Source organism: Octopus bimaculoides, chromosome 5 (assembly GCF_001194135.2).
Source record: "Octopus bimaculoides isolate UCB-OBI-ISO-001 chromosome 5, ASM119413v2, whole genome shotgun sequence".
In the NCBI taxonomy this organism is placed as follows: Eukaryota; Metazoa; Mollusca; class Cephalopoda; order Octopoda; family Octopodidae; genus Octopus; species Octopus bimaculoides.
Genome location: NC_068985.1, coordinates 23414224 through 23433728, shown reverse-complemented (window position 1 = coordinate 23433728; position 19505 = coordinate 23414224). Strand labels below are relative to the sequence as shown.

Genomic DNA, 19505 nt, shown 5'->3' with positions numbered 1-19505 from the left:
AGAAAGTAATTTTGGTTTTTGAATGTGAAATAAAAGTCACTTTTCTTCATACAAAGAGTGAACTTTAATCAATTATATATTTTCCATTTTGTTCGATGACCTTTTGCCATCTTTCTGGCAATTTCATGATTCTGTGCTCATAGAACTTCTGTTCCTTCTCAGCCAAAAACTGAAGCAAGTGTGATTTCAGGTCATCATTATTGAACATTTTACCATTCAAAGAATTTTGCCAACTTTGAAATAAATGGTAATCTGATGGTGCAAGGTCAGGGCTATATGGTGGATGTGACATCACTTCCCAGCCAAGCTCCAATAATTTTTCATGAGTTAGCAAAGATGTGTGTGTTGTAGCATTGTCATGGTAGAACAATTCCTTTCTGATTTGTCAATTCTGACCGTTTTTATTTGATTGCAAGTCTGTAGAGGGGGTGGATGCTCTGAGAGTGTTGCCACTTGAATAAGAAAAGCTTGAGCAAAGTTCAGAAAGCTCCTACCTCTGCTGGTAATAAAAAGCCTCTCACTCAGAGTGAAAAGTAGACTTTATGATGCATGTGTGTGAACAACTATGGTACACAGCAGTGAAACATGGGTCATGACTGTTGAGGACATATGTAGGCTTGAAAGAAATGAAGCTAGTATGATGTGCTGGATGTGTAATGTTAGTGCACATACACAACAGAGAGTAAGCGCCCTGAGAGAAACGTTGGACATAAGAAGCATCAGATGTGGTGTGTAAGAGAGACTGCACTGGTATGGTCATTTGCTGCATATGGATGAGGAGAGCTGTCACATCCTAACAGTGGAAGAAACTCAGGAAGACATGGGATGAGGTGGTGAAGCACGACCTTCAGACGTTGGGCCTCACAAAGGCAATGACAAGAGACCGAGACCTTTGAAGATACGCTGTGATTGAGAAGACCCGGCAAGTAAAGTGAGATCACAATTGTGGCGATACCAGTGTCACATAACCTGCCCATTTTAAAGTACCCTTGAATCGTCAGGCTATATGCTGTACTTGAGAAAACCTGTTGAGTCAAGTGAAATCAAATCGTAGCGAATAACCTGGCAAGTTAAGTGAGATCACAGCCGTGTTGCATAACCAGCCCATTTAAAAGTACCCTTGAATCATCAGGCGATATGCTGCACTTGAGAAGACCTATTGGGTCAAGTAAAATTAAAACCAAAATGGAAATTGTAGTTGTGGTTGATGCCCGTGCCACCTGACTAGTGGCATGTAAAAGGCACCCACTACACTTTAGGAGTGATGGATATCCAGCTGTAGAAAACTTGCCAGATCAGATTGGAGCCTGGTGCAGCTAGCCCTTATTAAAACCATCCAACCCATGCCAGCATGGAAAAAGGATGTTATAGATGGTGATTTGGAAACAGGTGAGGGTTGGCGACAGGAAGGGAATTTGGCCATAGAAAAATCTGCCTCAACAAATTCCATTGGACCCATGCAAGCATAGAAAAGTGGATGTTAAATGATGACTATATTGTATAATGCCTACTTCCTTTTTTTTAAGCCATTAAGGGTGTATTTACATGCTGTTCCTAGCAAGTCAGGACCACAGAAGCTCCCTTATTGACTCTGTGAAGTTTGAATACTACTGAGTGGTGTTAAACTCTCAATGGGTCAAATCTGTGTTACAAGTTCAATCCCAGATTGAATGATTGTGTTTTATTTACTCTTCATACTAGCACTTTTCTTAGAGATTTGGGCCCTGTCAAACTAAAATAGAGGGCATTGATCACAGATCGTTGCCAGTGCCCCTGGACCGACTTGTGCGGGTGGCACATAAAATACACCATTTTGAGCGTGGCCGTTGCCAGTACCGCCTGACTAGCCTTCATGCCGGTGGCACGTAAAAGCACCTACTACACTCTCTGAGTGGTTGGCGTTAGGAAGGGCATCTAGCTGTAGAAACTTTGTCAGATCAGATTGGGGCCTGGTGTAGCCATCTGGTTTCACCAGTCCTCAGTCAAATCGTCCAACCCATGCTAGCATGGAAAGCTCTAGGCACAAGGTTCGAAATTTTGGGGGAGGTGGGGAGGGCAGTCCATTAGATCGACTCCGGTGTGCAGCTGGTACTTAATTTATCGACCCCAAAAGGATGAAAGGTAAGGTCGACCTCAGCAGTGTTGACTACATAGAGATAAACATCATCGATTACCGTCTACCTTCCATATCAGCATGAGCTGGATGGTTTGACAAGATCTATCAAGTCTGAGGACTGTGTCATGCTCCAGTGTTTACTTTGGCATGGCTGGACACCCTTCCTAATGGCAGCCACTTTACAGGGTGTGCTGGGTGCTTTTTTGTTTCATAGCACCAGCACTACTGATGATCACCTCATAACTTGCATGGCTGAGATCCTATAGTGATCCCTATAACTGAAGGAGAACAGAATAGAAGACAGAGTGGATGGTGATCCTAAATGGAGGGATGAAGGGATGTAAGAAGAGCAGTGGGAGGAGGAGTATTGCTGAGAAGAGGGGAAATGGAAGGAATTAAGGGACAGTGTTGAGAAATATAATCAGCAGGATACATGTGTGACAAGCACAGTCCACTTAACTGTGAGTGAATTTGGGTACACAGGGACTGAATAGTGTACAAACCTTGTGTTGACCTGAAGCTATAGTAAATGCACTTGCTCAAGATGCCACACAATGAAATACTAACTTGGGACATTATATTTACAAAGCAAACTTCTTAATGGTTTGGTTATACCTATGTTCATGTGACTAAAGCACGTCACTAATGATTGGCTACAAACCATCAAGATCAGTCAGTTTTCTTCAAAGAGATACAGATATGACTAATGTTCAATTCATTGTAAAGCAGGTTTTGCATTACTTCACAACAAATTATACCTTCAAGGAAAGAACATTCAAATTCTGAAGGGAATTCCTAGAGTTGAAAATCTGATGGTTTATTCCGTAGCTATTTACCAAGAATAATATTCTTGCTTATAATTGCATTTATTCATACTGCTTGGTCATAAAGATTGAATGTAATCGATTAATATGGAATTTTACCTATAATTGCAAAATTGTTCAGTTTTATTCTTACTAATTGATATACTGAAAAATACTTTTAAAAGAGGATTGAACAAAAGAGAGAAGAAAAAGATAAATAAGGGCTTTCAAAATAATGATTAATTAAAAATTTAACCTGCAAACATATTCAATATAACAAATTATGATTATTCTCCTGTAATCTATTTTGTAGGTGAATTTCATCCGCAAAGGTGATCTTTCAAGAGAGAAAACCTGGTTCCTCTATTTTGTTGGTGGATGTGTCTTCCTTGAAGCTATCTTCACTGATGTTTTGCTCTTCCATTGATATATTTAACACACTATTTTTCATCTTAACTGTATAACCTCATCTGTCAATATGTTCTTTGTTTAACAAAAGAGGATAGAGAGAATTGTCAGCAACAAAGAAGCCTTTGTAAAAATATAAACTTTCAGACTACCCCAGACGTAGTAGGTACACTCGTTGAACAAATCAGCTCTATCTTATTTTGTTGGTGAAATACTTTCACTTAAGTCATCTCATTCCTAGATTTATTCCAATAACGGTTATTCATAAATTAATAAAAATGTTAATTATCTTTTGTTTTTATTTTGTATTTTTTTTATACACACGGTTAATGTGAACACTAGAGAGCTAATGACGGTAACATTCATCCGAACTGGGACTGCCACATTGTGTTGGCAAATAATCTTTACTTTAGAGTACTGTTACCGAATATCTCTCATTGAGAGATTTAGAAATAAAATTTTTCTATTCATTAAACTATAATAATTTTACAGACAAGAGAATAGCATTTCGAACACAGTACAGCCATGAAAACAGCAGTAAGATTGGGTATTTTACCCTTATAAGATGGAAAAAGTTGTCAGCAGACAGCCATATGGCTTGAACCCACACTCTAGTGACAACAATCTCTGTCTATAAAATATGAAACCCATTTGATGCTTCCAAAGTTTGTTTACAAAATATAACAATAATTAACTTATTGTATTGAGAGCTCAGGTGCAAAACTGGTTAGAAAAGGTTAAAAGAGGGAACAGAAAGCAAGCATACAAGTAAAAGAAAAATAAAGAAAGCTAGAAATACATGCACAGAATAAACTGAAACAAAATAGGAAAGTGAATATCTAACAAACATTTTCAAATGTTAACTATTGTATTGTATACACACCCACTTGGTAAAACATTTTTAAATCTACAACTGTGACACATTCTATATACAGCTAAAACTCTTTAATGTCTATCCGAATTCTAGTCTTCAATGCAAATACTCGTTTTATTTTTATTATGAAACAGTATTTTCCAAACTTTGATAGAAGGGAGACAATTCAGGAAGACCAGGAGAATGTCAAGAAATTTATAAAAAGTTGTAAACTGGAGAAAGTGAGGCAATATCAACAGAATGCTAATTCATGATATAAAATAGCTTGCTCTATATGCTGACATCTGACTTTGAGGTAATACTTAGCTCAATCCTTCCTGAGTGAAGTTTTACTGACTTATATGGCAATTTCTAATATTGACTAATTAAAATTTGTAATTGCTACTAGTAACTTTTGGCATGCAATTTTAGTTGCAAAAGCTAATAATATGCATATCTACACCACAAAGACAAATTCTGGAAAGGAATTCGAAGCTTTTCTTAGCATTTCAAATATCCACAAAGAAAACGAAATTGAGGAGGAAAAAATTTAGGTAAACAAATGAAGCCATCAATGCCATGCCATGAATATTACCAAATTTTCAAAACTCACAAGAAAAATTTGAGATAAGACAAATTTGCAATATACTTTTTCCTACAGCTTTCCCAGTGACAATCAAAATGTGAACAGATCTATCTTCTTTTCTGGTATATTATTATATTCAGCAGGTTGAGTAACAATGTAGAGACTCCTTAAAAAAATTAGACTGCACCCCATACAATTCACTGCTATAAAGGCAAGGTATATATATCTAGAACAAGATATCTCTTTTATGACTACTTACATGTCATAGGTCTGCTGCATCAGAGTTGATGCAGGGTCAAAGAATATACTATTTAAAAAATAGAAAATACAAAACCTGTAAAATTATTCAAAACAGGTTAAGCAACATTAACTTGATTATGTTTAGATTATTTTCAAACCATAATTTATTTACCAGGTATTGAAGGTAAGTTTTTGCTACCATTAACACCAACTCATTATTTTTCTAAAAAGAAAATGTATTTCACAATATCTGGTTTGTATTACATTTTACTAAACTATGAGTCCTATTGTGCATGATGGTTTTGAAAAAGGTGTCAATTAAAAACCATCAGTTTTCTCAGATTAACTAAAAAAAAAAGTTCAAATGAACACTATTTTATCTGCTTTACATGACATATTACTAAAAATATCATGTTCATTCTTAAGTGAACCCTATAACATTCAAACTTAAAACGCTACACATGAAAGTAAATGTTAGAGGTTTAAACATTTAAAACTATAGTAAACTATTATCATTTCCTATAAGTGGTTTCTAAGAATATTCTTTTAGCTTTGCTAATACGGCTAAGAAAATCCATTAGGTTGTACTGAAGTAATGGTTTCTTTCTTATGGGAGCTCATACTTCCAATTATTTATTAAAGCAAATTATTAATGCTGAAGTTGATAATTTGAAAATATAAAAATGAAGTTGGAAAGCATTAATAAAATATGAAGGAAAAGGATAAAAAAACAACGGGAGTTTGTCCTTTTTCTTTACTAGTAATTAACAAAGAGGGATTAACAAAGCAGTCATGATTTGAGAATCAACAAGATTCAAACAAGTGGAGATGTAAGAGAAAACGAATTTAGAAACACAGGAAAATAATGGATTCTCAAAGTTAATAATTTTTATTATTTAAAATTACTTTCTTGAAAGACTAAAAGCTGTTTAGCTGCAAAAATACTGACTTGCAAGCATTCAGGGGTAATATAGAAATCAAGCTAGAATAGTGACCTTTAGTAAGAACACAATCCATGCCCAATTAGAGTAATAGCCTTTTATTCATACACTGTGTACACTATTATATTATCTTCATCATTGTCGTTGCGTCATCAGATTTACACATTTACTAAGCCTGAACAATAACAAGGAAATGTCAAACAAAGATTCAATCTTTTTTCGTACATCATTCCTGAAATGTTCCCAAGGTTGGCATTCAACTTGCACAAGCCATGGTAACAGCAGTTATCATGGGGAGAAAAGATTGTCATCCTTGCTGCTGCCAGTGTTATTGCCCATAGCTCTTTCCTCTCCTCAGGAGAGCAAAGAAGAAGAAGAAAAAAACCCCAAAGATTGGGGATATCAGAGGCTGAGTTAACCAATAGCTTAGTAGACCTGGTAATCATCTCACTGCTGCCATTAATGATGGAGGTAGGTAATCCTCTGTATGCAGGCACATCTGCTCAGTCTTTGGGGACAAAAATGTAATCAGAGCTCTAAAAAATAATCACATGGCATTCGGCTGATTCCACGAGTTCCAGTTCTGTAAAAGTAATAAACAGAAATTGCAATTAAAATTTTGCAGACTATTAACCTCATATTTAAAGATAACATTAAAAGCTGTTTAGCTGCAAAAATACTGACTTGCAAGCATTCAGGGGTAATATAGAAATCAAGCTAGAATAGTGACCTTTAGTAAGAACACAATCCATGCCCAATTAGAGTAATAGCCTTTTATTCATACACTGTGTACACTATTATATTATCTTCATCATTGTCGTTGCGTTAAACACATTAAACACACCCAGCACACTATAAAGTGGTTATTGTTAGGAAGGGCATCCAGCCATAGAAACCAAACTAAATCAGACTGGAACCTAGTACAGCTTCCTGACTGGCCAGCTCGGGTCAAACTGTCCAACCCATGCCTGCATGGAAAACGGACATTAAAGGATAATGATGACGTCATTTTAACACAATGGACATTCAATCAGCCTTTCATTAGTTATATAATTTCTACCAAATTTGGAGCAATACATTCCATACACATACTATGGGTAAAAACATGCCTGCATAACTAAAAAGTCCACTTCACAACTATATGGTCGCAGGTTCAGTCCTAATGCGTGGCATTTTGAGTCAGTTCCTTCTACTGTAGTCCCAAGCCACCCAAAGTCTTCTGAGAGGATTTGGTAGATGGAAACTGAAAAAAACCCATCAAATAGATTTCTATGCAATGGGTGTATGCATGTGCATTCGTTGTCCTTGGCATCAAGCAATAGTTGTGAATGAACATCACTGTAATACAAACGGTCTCCTCATTTCTAATCTTCTATGGAAACATACACAGCCATGAAGAAATATTTGCTTGCTTAGAGATGAATGAGGTTTAGGAAAGGCATCTGGCCTTAGAAAATCTACCTCAATGAACTCTGTCTGATCCATGCAAGCATAGAAAAGTGGAAGTTAATACAATAATGGTAAGACCCTTACTTGGATGGGTTGTTGAATCAAATGTTTTTCGAACATTGAATGGTTTTTCTACTTTTAACCACTCTACTTCTGAAGTAAGAATGGACCCTATTTCGCTAGTCAGGTAAACTTGAATTAAGAAGTGTTATGTACCTTGTTTAAGATAGACTTAGAAAGGCATTCCAATTCAGGATATATTAAAAACTACTTTTTAAAATAAAATGTAGAAAACAATACAAGCACCATTATTCATAATATATTGTATCTAACAAATATGCTGAAGTAAAAAAATAAAAAATAAAAATTACTTACTCCCTTTTCGCTTACATCAGTCACAGGGATCTTCATGTTCCATAAGTCTTTTGCTGAAGGTGGCACCGCATACAAGGGTATTTGTGGTGGTGGGTTGAAAGTAGCAATTCCATTACTAAAACGGTGCATCAACATATGCGGATTGCCCTGCAAGATATCATTTTGGTGTTTACATTGGGACAAATAAACCAAATGTGGATTAAAATTGTTGTAGTTGTTAATTAAGTTAACCAAATAAAATATTATAAAATATTTCCCAATTTAGAATCAATTGAAATTTTAATGGATAGGATTGATTTTCTTTTTTATGGTTCATACATATACTTGAATTCATGTGTAAGTATGGTTGTGTGGAGACAATTTTTGCATATTTACCACTATCCTCAGCAAGCTTATACAGATAACAAATATACATAGCTTTGGTAAGACTCCTAACTAATTCATGAACTCGTAAATTCAACAAAAGGTGTGTGTGTCTGTCTGTCTCTATTATATATATATATATACACACATATATATATATAGATATAAATGAATGTGTGTATTTTTTCCTTGTTTACAATTAACACGGAAAAAATAGTTACCAGGGAAGCAAAAAATCACACAAGTAATAAGGACACAACGCCCTGTTTGTAAAGGTAGAAACTCCAGGTTGATGTGAAATATTTTGTATAATATATATAAATAAATAAATGGAGTAAAACGCAGGTGTTATTCAAATTCTTTTACTTCTTTTAATTTGAATAACACCTGTGTTTAACTCCTTTTATTTATATATATATATATAAATCACAGTCATCATTTAATGTCCGTTGTCCATGCTGGCATGGGTTGGACGGTTTGACCAGGCTGGTACACTGGAAGGCTACATCAGACTCCAGTCTGATTTGGCATGATTTTCTACAGCTAGATGCCCTTCCGAACGCCAACCACTCCGAGAGCGTAGTGGGTGCTTTACATGCCACTGACATGAGTGCCATTTGCATGACACCAGTATCTGTCACGGCTGTGATTTTGCTCAGCTTGATGGGTCTTCTCAAGCACAAGGTCTCGGTCGTATATAAAATACAAGTAAAGTATAAATATGGCATTAACTGAAACAAAGATAAAATCTCCAATCTTCAAAATAAACTTTAAAGGAGAAAATAGGCCAGGCTGGTTTGAAATAGTCACCTTATATGCATCAGCAAGAATTGTGTGAAGCAGTCTAGTTAATTTTTGCAGTAACACCAGCAAAAGAGATACTACTTTCATACACTTATATACTCAGTTTTGAATACCAAAAGTGAAAGCCAGCCAGGCGAAACTATTTGGTGTGCAATGAATGCAACACATGTCATTTCCAAACATTATCCACAAATACAACAAATATGATCTATTATGTACATAAGCTCATCCACATTATACAAACAAATGCACAAATCCAAGCCTGTGTGTGTGAGAGAGAGAAAGAGAGCAGTTATTGAAGCAATTATTGGCTTTAACAAGGTTATATCGATGTACAGCTAATAGATAAATTCAGATTCTGTAAGACTCAAATATTTTATGAGAAATATAATTGTTTTTGTCTGTGTGTATAAACCAACTCATACCAGCATGAAAAACAGATATGATTATGATGATCATATCATCATCATCATCATCGTTTAACGTCCGCTTTCCATGCTAGCATGGGTTGGACGATTTGACTGAGGACTGGTGAAACCGGATGGCAACACCAGGCTTCAATCTAATTTGGCAGAGTTTCTACAGCTGGATGCCCTTCCTAACGCCAACCACTCAGAGAGTGTAGTGGGTATATATAATACAGGGTCAGATAAACTGCCTTGTGGTATTTGTCGCAGGTCTCTCAATTTCACAGAAAATTTGCCACAACCAATTTGACACATGCAAACGTGGAAAAACAGACATTAAAATAACTACTACGATATACATATCTCTTTCTCTCTCTCAAAAGGAAATCAGCGGTCATAACTGTAGAAGAATGGAGCACTGCTAGGTCTAGAAATATCAAAGACATGCCATGTCACAGTGCCTCTGCAACTTTACCAAGGCACTGAAATTCAACTTTGTTATTAGGATTAGAGACTTAAAACGTTATTGCTCTAAACCAAAGATAATCAGATGTGAGAAACCTTACAAGGAGAAAAAAAATTATTTCACTAAATTTCTAAAAAATCTATTATTATAAAATGTCTTACATGATAAGACTGTCCAACTTGATCTGGGCGCTTGCCATCCAGTAAATTGCCTCGAATAGTTGCACTCTCCAAACGAGATGGCACTCTCCCTTCATTCGGTCCAGTGACAGTAGGCGTCATTATTCCAGTAGAACCAGTAGATGAGGTCATGACTGGAGTAGACATTGCCGCTGAAGCCATGATGGGAGAACTACTTGCAGGCCACTCGGAATTCAATTCTGAAGATATAAAATACAATAAATATTGCAAATCTTCTGAAAAAATTGTTTTTAATAAATATCTGCAATCTCAAAACTGAATCTAACAAATATTTACTTGCTTAGTAATTAGAACATATTTAATTATAGTAACAACAGGATAACATTTCATACACACATACCTGAACTAAGCGCCCATATCATTGGGTTGAAATCATTATCCATGTTGATTCCTTGAGGTTTTTTAATCATACGTTCTCCTCCAATGGGTTTCAAAAGTTTACGTTCATCCATAATATTTTTTACTTGTTCTAAGGGTTGTGGTGGAGGAGTGGTACTCAGGGGCAAAGGAGAAGATGGACCTTGAACGCCTTCAGAAGTAAAGAAAGAAAAAAATTATTTAACAATGTATGCAATGGTAAAAATATGAAAGTAGAAAAGCAATAAAACTGTAATTAATATTGAGCAAGTAGATGAAAATAGTAACACACTAAGATATTGATAAAACACTGAAACAAAGTGATAGAAGGAACTGCTTTATCTTGAATAGACAAATTAACTGTCAAAGAAAATTCTGACTGGGTCAGTCTGTTTCTCTATATTCTCACAGATTAAAGGATCACACCTATTCTTTTCAGTCTTTTCATCACGTTGAACACCTTCGTGGCCAGAAGAGTAAGCCAGTGTTTATCACTTTTCACCTATGGATGGACCTCTTTGATTCCTATTTTTACTAGAATGGACTCTTATAAGTAATTGGTGTTTAAAAATTCACATATTTTTATAATTGAATACTATTAGGAATTGTATAAAAAAAAATTAAAGATATTTTGTGTATTGTAGAAGTATAACCAATATATTGCAGATATATTTTAACTGCTCAGAATCACTGCAGTAAGTTAAAAATAAGGTTAAATATTCATACTAAATAATTACTAAGACCTACAATTTCTTTTTATATTAAATTATTAGAATACACTGGCACACATGAAAAAGCAACTTCTACATCATTTTGTAAAATATTTACTCTGACCACAATGCTAAGTAAATTGATTTCAAATCTTCTCATCACCCAAACTAGATAATATGAAGCAATTTTGTCAAAAGTTGCTCTAAAACTGAAAAGTTAAATTTTAACTGAATCCATACACACACGCACAACTGTAACTCTAATACCTTAGAGAAAGCTATAAATACCACAATTTCCTTGTTTCTCCATCCCTTAATAATAATAATAATACAGAGAATTTCAGAACCTTGAAGTAAGAATCATATCTTCAAATAAGAAGTGTCAGAGAAAAGAAATTAGTCCCATCATAAACACACACACAAATATTAAACACAGTCAGTTCATTTTCTTCACAAAAAAATTTGGCATTATAAACAATGAACATAACTATCACTTTTTAAAAATTATTGGTGAGCCCAACTTCATAAACGATACATTTTTTTTAATACACTTGCAATATTATATAGACTTTGGAGGCTCTGAAATCCATCAAAGCCCACATAAGAATATCATTGAATTTTAATATAAATAAATAATAATAAATCATGGATACACGAGTGTTAGATTGGCTCAATCAGATTACCATTCTTTAAACCACTTCAATAACTATCTGGAATAAAAATATTTTGAATTCAAGTTAAATTTATAAACTAAAAGAATTATTTACCTTTTGTACGTAGTGCTATAGATGGTGCACTGTTTGGTCGCACTTGTGGATGCATTGGTGAATATGGACGCTGCACTGGTTGGTTAGGATTTATCATGTTAGTAGTTGGTTGGTTACTAAATTGGCTGAGTATGTTATAATTGGGTTGCATATCTGGCATTGGTGGAGGATGGGGTGGAGCTACAGGGAGGTAGTTGGGCTGAGGGTGCATACTGCTGTAGTTAGGGTTTACAAAAGTAGCATTTAAAGCATGAGTTGCATACATTGCAGTTTGAATGTTACCAGAATTCAAGTTACCAACCCCTGTACGACCAAGAAACTGTGCAGGCAAATTCCCCTGAGGTGTGGAAACACTTTTGAAATCAGGTGCAAGAGGATTTAAAATGCTATCTATTTTCGGAAGAGTCATAGGTTGGTTAGGAATGGTATATTCCTCCTTCTGACTAGACATAACAGGAGGTAGCATCCGTTGGTGTGCTGCTTCCAAAGTTACACCTGCCCTTATGGTCCTTGGAGACAATCCAGGTTGACCTGAATTATTTGACCGGGGTGACAATGAGCAACCCACTGAATTTAACATAACATCTGAATTATGTAAAGTCAGTCCAAAAGGGTTTTTATAATTGGGCACTTTAACTGGTTCTAGATCTGATATTACTAAAGTGTGCTGGGGGGAATTTGTCCTGTGTCCATTAGGTTTATAGCCAGGAGCTTTAGCCTGCAAAGCAGCGTCTATCTTTGGTTCTGCAGGTAATGGTTTAGGGGAACTTCGACCAACTTGGGACGGCAATCCAGAATTCATTTGCACTCCTGCAGCAACACTGGCAAAATTCATTCTTTCTCCACAGTGGTCGTCTTTTTTCCCCATTACCTGCTCAGCAACATGACTAAACAAGTTATTAAAAGGAGAATAGTCACATGGTAATGTGACAGGAATGGATGCTGCTTCAGATGAAAGCTGAGACTGAGGCAAAACATTGCCACCACCTGTTCGCATTACTAAGTTAGTATTTACTATTGAAGGAGCAGTTGGAGGGCCAACTGGATTAGGGGCTATACCGCCACCACCACCGCCGCCACCACCACCACCACCACCACAAAGTATATCTAATGGCTTCATGTTAGGAGGAGGAGGAGGTCGGTAATTAACTTTGGTGCTAGGTGTGATTGTAGACTTAATTTGAGGAGAAGAATTAGAGGAATGGGTTTCAACCTTTACAGCTGAGGTAGCAGTAGAAGTTATTAGTTTTATCCCTGATGGAGCACTGCTATAGGTGACAGTTGCATGGGTAGTTGTTACCACAGTAGGCACAGTTGTTGTCCGCTTATCACTCGGGAACAACTGCCTAACAACTTTGGCCTCTGGAGCAGATGAAGTGGCAACGGAAGCTGTAGTGGGCGGAGACCGGATCTGTACCTGATGGTGGGGTTGGGACTGTTGCTGCTGAGTGACATTACTTAACGATGCAGACTTCTGAGAGGGAAGTGGATTGTGCTGAGGTGAGTTGAGGGTTGAAGTGGACTGAGCATTTGACCAGACTTGACTCTGCACAACACCACTTCCAGAACTTTGTACCAATGTTGGTCGTGGTGCAGTATTACCAACAGTGGAAGTCACCAAATTAGAGGGTTGCTGTTTGGAGATGGCAGGCCTTTGAACCTTATTATTCGAACTGTAGCTTGACAATGAAGGACATGTGGAAACATAAGTCCCGCTAGCAATAGAAGTGTTAGTGACATGGTTAGTATTGCAACTATCACTATTACTGCTAGTTGAAGCCACACTGGAGTTTGTCCATTCAGATGTTAACTGAGTCTGCAATGGGACATGATTTGACTGCTGATGTGACTGAGTGTGCTGCTGTTGTTGCTGGCTCTGTCGTGATTGTTTATTTTTGGGTAATATCTCAGCAATTTCTTTATCAGGATCAGAAACTAGGGCATTTATTAATAAATGAGCTTGTCTGGTTGCTTCAGCAGATCCCCTGAAAGAAAGGAAAAAAAGTTTCCATTAAAATAAGTTGGAAACATGAAAAATTGTCCAAAGCCTAATATACATTTTCTTATTCTACCACATAATAATGTTTCAAGTTCAGTTCATCATCATTTATCATCCGCTTTCTATGCTGGCATGGGCTGGACGGTTTGACTGAGAACTGGTATGCTGGGGAGCAGCACCAGGTTTCAATCTGATTTGACATGGTTTCTACAGCTGGATGCCCTTCCTAATGCCAACTATTCCAAGAGTATAGTGAGTGCTTTTTACATGCTACTAGCATACATACCAGTTATATCTATAAAAAAAAGCCTCTACTAAATCAATATGAATAATTCTCTGTGGATGATATGAGGCTCTAAAAGCACATTGCTTATGTTTATTGCACCTGCACACAATCATCTTCCTAACCCCTCCATCCCTCCACTCATGTTCATCACTCACCACCAGCTACCACTCTCCTTTCACTCTCACAAACTCAAATGCTCCCTCGCCCTATCCAATCCTATGAACCACACATACCCTGACATCTTCTTCACCATCTTCTCTCTCTCTCTCACCTTTTTCTCCAACTGCACGAGGCCCGTTTTTGTTCCTCTAAACCACTCATCACAAAGTCTTCTCCTTCAGTTGACAGGTCTTGCCTTACAAATTACTTGATGATATCACTAGTGCTGGTGCCACTTAAAAAGCTCCTAGTACACACTAAAGTCGTTAGCACTAGGAAGAGCTTCCAGTCACAGAAACCATGCCAGAGCAGACAGAACTTGGTGCAGTTCTCAGGTTTATCAGCTCCTGTTCACTCTACAGCAAGGAAGGTGGATATTCTTTTCTACTCTAGGCACAAGGCCTGAAATGTTGGGAGAGGGGGCCCAGTCCATTAGATCAATCCCAGTATGCAACTGGTACTTAATTTATCAACCCCAAAAGGATGAAAGGCAAAGTTGACCTTGGCGGAATTTGAACTCGCAAAGTAAAGACAGACGAAATACCGCTAAGCATTTCACCTGACGTGCCAATATTTCTTATTTCTTTACTGCCCACAAGGGGCTACACACAGAGGGGACAAACAAGGACAGACAAACAGATTAAGTCGATTATATCGACCCCAGTGCGTAACTGGTACTTATTTAGTCGACCCCGAAAGGATGAAAGGCAAAGTCGACCTCGGCAAAATTTGAACTTAGAACGTAGTGGCAGACAAAATACCGCTCAGCATTTTGCCCGGCATGCTAATTGCTAATGTTTCTGCCAGCTCGCCACCTTCACGACGTGCTAACGTTTCTGCCAACTCGCTGCCTTAGGAAGGTGGATATTAAATGATGATGGTGGTAATGTTCCTTACTCTCACTTTCAGCCATTAAAAGCTAATGGGTAAAAAAAACAGACATCAATTGGCAAAGAGACTATGTATTCCACCACAGTACAACTGTAATTATATCAAGCAAAAAGCCAGTTAGCAATAGATCAGCCAGAAATCTAAGAAGAAATACAAAACCTTTCATGACGAACAATAATTAAAATGTAGAATTATGAATATTTATATCTTTCTTGATGTTAAAAGAGATAAAAGCTCAGAAGCAACTTACTTGATAGTAATCAATCTGTCACCAGAGCCTTTCTGTTTTTCAACTTCTATATGCGCTCCTGAGGCATCTCTTATGGCATTAATATTGGCACCACCTCGGCCTATTACTCGACTGATAGCATTCGCAGAAACTATGATTTTTTTAGATCTAAACAAAAACATTTGCATTTTTAATTATAATAGAAAAAAAATTAAATATTTCAAAAATATAGCAAAATACAAAAAAAAAAAACAACAACAAAAATTAAAGAAAACTTACTTCCTTACAACTTCTTTCCAACCATCTTCTTTTCTCTGACCTCTTTTAGGACTCATGTTTACATTGTGAGCCTTCATTAAACTGACAGTTCGATCACTTGAATTGGTATTTTTATCTAATAAAGGTCCAAAATGTTCCTGACACTCCCTGTGGTGGGGGGGAAAAAAAATTAGTGGTTACCACCTAATATTACAAACATTTCACAACTGCAATCATGTTACCTAATATCTGTAATATCATTTAGTGCTGGTTTCCATCCTTACCCTCAGCATTAATGATAAGAAAATTAATTTACTAGTCTAACTAAATAATCCAAAATATGTCATCTAAATTATTTTGGATATTTTTACACATTGATTTCATTATACTTTGAACCTTCTCAAAAAATGAATACTAGCTTGGAGATTCAGCTTAACTCATTTCCTTTTAGTTATGCCAAATCAATTGTTCCAGTCAATAATCACAGAAGTAAACAGATAAGCAGAACAGAGTGGGGAAGAGCCAGTAATACATGGCTTTCAACATGTCAGCCATTTTTTTAAAACCCTAACCTTTATAATAAGAATCAAGAAGCTATTAAATATAACTGAATAAATGAAACATTTTCCATTAGACTGGAAACAGGATTGTTTAAGCTGTTAGTATTTTCACAATACAAGACACTAGCAGTACACCAATGTGTGGAGAAGAAAATTTTGACCCATTATTAAAATAAAAGCCTTTTTGTTTGCTGTGCAAAAGGCATTTAAGCTTTTTTTTGTTTGTTTTGTTTTACAAGCCAGGGAAAAAAAGACTAACCATAGATGAAACGATGGTGTGATATAAATGCTGGACAAACCTGCAAAATGGGGCATAGAAATATGGACAGTCTATGAAGTGGATATTGAATACAGTAATGAGCTTAATTTTTATGTGAGTGAAAAAAAAAACTTGTACTAGTCAGTATGGTATAGTCTGGGAAATTATCACTTCCACACCATACCCAAAGCTAACTATTGTTAATTTTTGACTAATAGTTTTGTCTGGTCAAACTTGTGGCAGACTTTAAAGCTGTAACAATATTCATGTGCCACAGTTATTGTAAATGAAAAAAAGGGATGACAGTGAATATATATATATATATAAAGAAAAAAGCAAAATGAAAAAGAGGCAAAATAATCCAACAGCAGAAAGGAATTGTTTAAGAACTACATATAGAGGTAAATTTATTTTCTCTCTATAGATCAGATGAATCAGATGAAGAGTTAGTGATGTAGAGCAGGTAAAAAATGTGGTGACAATATCTGACTTTGTATATCGTAGATGTGAAAGTGTTGTTAATACTTCTTTTATTGTATATCAAGAAAGACTCAAAAGTGATGGGATCATCGCCAGTCCCACGTATATGTTGCAACACAACTGAACATCAAAAAAATTGTAGGGTAAAATGCAAATTTCAGAGGAAAAAATATCCTTCTGAATTCAGCCATTTCCATAATTTAAAAAAACCCCAAAGAAACTCAATAGTCACAGGAGATTGCACAAGCATCAAAGCAGAGTATTAAGTCAACTGCAAAGACTTCCCAATGTGTGTTCAAACCTACCCTAATTCTTTATTTTCTGTTTACTCAAAAGGTCTATGTGAATGTATCTCATTTTGTCATTTTCAAACACTGATAAATTTTGAGATACATCATAGGTGTAGGTGTTACTGTGTGGTTAAGAAGTCTGCTTTTCAGCCACATGGTTTCAGGTTCAGTTCCAATGCAGAGAACTTTGGGCAAGTGTTATTTTCACTATAGCCCTAAGCTAATAACAACTGAGTGAGTAGATTTGGTAGACAGAAACTGAAAGAAGCCTGTTGTGCATTATATAACGTCCGTTTTCCATGCAAGTATATATGTGTGTATTTATGTCTTGAAATTTGCCAATGAGCATCACCATTACACATGCAGAGTCCATTTCCAATCTTTTGTAAAAACCTGTCAGGTTGGCAACAAGAAGGGTATCTGGCCACAAGAAATCTACCTCAGCAAATTCCATCCAAATCATGTAGAAGTGGACATTATAACGACAATGAAGATGATGATTATTGCATACCTGTTTTATATGCATATTTCTATATCATAATTGTTATTTACCCAGGTGAATAATGACCAATAACACTTGTTATATAGTGATATTTAAGCAAAATTTTAACTTTCATTATGGAATTAAGAGTAGATTTGAGACAAAAAGTCTATTTAGTTTATCAAGTCATGCTACAAATACCACATCATATCAAAAAACAAATAATTGTTTTTTCAAACAATTTGTCCAAGTTTCGAAGTAAAAAACATATTTTAGTTAGAAATACAGTAACAACATAGTTAACTGTTCTAAATGCATCACAGGCCAACATGAAGATCTGAACATAAAAATGTATGTTTAAGATTAACAAACATAAGACTTACACAATTGATTTTTTATCCAAGCTTTTAGTTAATAATTTATCAATTTCTGGACCATAAACTTTATATGGTATTTCTAGCAAAGACCCAAAATCATCAAGATCTCCAATAGCTGTAAGATTAAAGAAGAAAAAAAAAATTATATAAAAATAGAGTATATGCAAAATTAAATAATACATAAACAGCATGAATAAGTCATTCCAAAGGGACACTGGAATCAAGTAACAGCCATCTTTTATTCAATGTTTCTAAGACATCTTATGTGAGTCCTTGTTTTAAGACAGTAGGCTATGATTTGAGGGAGATTTAGCTACCCAGATATAGTTCTTAGTAGTTCAGTCAGTCACATTAGCATAATCGTTCTTAAGGAAAAAACTACATGAAGTTTTTTCCTGAATATATAAATATGTTTACATCTAAATGTCAAGTGAATACAAATTCCACAAAGTATGTAACAATGGTAAATAAATATATCTCATTAGCTTAAATAATTTGGCAGAAAAAAAAAAAAAAAAATCACACTTACTTGACTTTTTACCTGAAGAACTTGAATTTACATGGTCTCTCTTTTTCTTTTTGCTACTGTTACTGTTGTTGTTGCTGCTGTTATTGTTAGTATTACCACTTCCACCACCACTGCTGCTGCTGCTCCCACCATTGCCACCACCACCACTGCTACTACCTCCTCCACCACTTCCACTATTAGTTGATCTCACCTCAGACTCCTTGTTCCCATTCATGTTACTAACAGACATTGTTACTGTTGAAGTGGTTTGACTGGCAGTGGCCGAGGAGCCAATAGCAACTGTTGAGGTATTTGACAATTTTGTGAGCCTGCTATCCGGTGGTTTGTCTTTCACCTTATTTTTGCCCTTCTTGTTCTTTCGCAACTCATGATTTAGACTTGAGTTTGAAGTTTGACATGTAATAAGCTTTGCTTGGTGGTTCCGATAGCGCTTGATCTTTGGTTCACTCATTGCACCGTTACTTATAGTGCCTACAAAATACAATGAAAACTACATTTTCCACCTTACTGAAAACAAACAATTCTTTTTTTTCAACATGCAAGTGCCACATACAAGCACATGTCCATGTGCATACATACATGCACAGGGAAAAATGGTTTAAATTTATAAAAAGACATTGTTATTTAATGTATGCATTAAAACGTAATTTTACTAATACCAATTCCAAACGTTGGCACAAAACTGCAACCTGAGTGGGCTTAGTTGATTAAATCAACTCCAGTATTTGACTGATATTTTATTAGTTCTGATAGGACTTGAACTCAGATCACAGACCCAGAAATAAACTTTACAAGGTGATTCGTCTGATGCAATAACAATTCTGCCAATCATAATTTTACCATTATATATATATATATATAT

At 35.9% G+C, this 19505-nt stretch overlaps 2 protein-coding genes across 4 annotated transcripts in view; one reads left to right on the top strand and one right to left on the bottom strand.

Moving 5' to 3' along the window:
* Positions 1 to 3617, top strand: part of LOC106883584 (uncharacterized) — a 15901-nt gene extending 12284 nt beyond the window's left edge. The window contains exon 4 of the mRNA XM_014934652.2: positions 3233 to 3617. Within this exon, the coding sequence (XP_014790138.1) occupies positions 3233 to 3346 (114 nt within the window). The 3' untranslated portion in view covers positions 3347 to 3617. The remainder of the gene's footprint in view (positions 1 to 3232) is intronic.
* Positions 3618 to 5872: 2255 nt separating this feature from the next.
* LOC106883585 (ankyrin repeat domain-containing protein 17) overlaps positions 5873 to 19505 on the bottom strand; it is a 120858-nt gene continuing 107225 nt past the window's right edge. For all 3 annotated transcript variants that reach the window (XM_014934654.2, XM_014934655.2, XM_014934657.2), the window contains 9 exons: positions 18644 to 19114; positions 18121 to 18229; positions 15689 to 15835; positions 15431 to 15577; positions 11846 to 13830; positions 10352 to 10540; positions 9973 to 10190; positions 7772 to 7918; positions 5873 to 6530 (listed from right to left, as the gene is read on the bottom strand). In XM_014934654.2, the coding sequence (XP_014790140.1) occupies positions 6495 to 6530; positions 7772 to 7918; positions 9973 to 10190; positions 10352 to 10540; positions 11846 to 13830; positions 15431 to 15577; positions 15689 to 15835; positions 18121 to 18229; positions 18644 to 19114 (3449 nt within the window). In that variant the 3' untranslated portion in view covers positions 5873 to 6494. The remainder of the gene's footprint in view (positions 6531 to 7771; positions 7919 to 9972; positions 10191 to 10351; positions 10541 to 11845; positions 13831 to 15430; positions 15578 to 15688; positions 15836 to 18120; positions 18230 to 18643; positions 19115 to 19505) is intronic.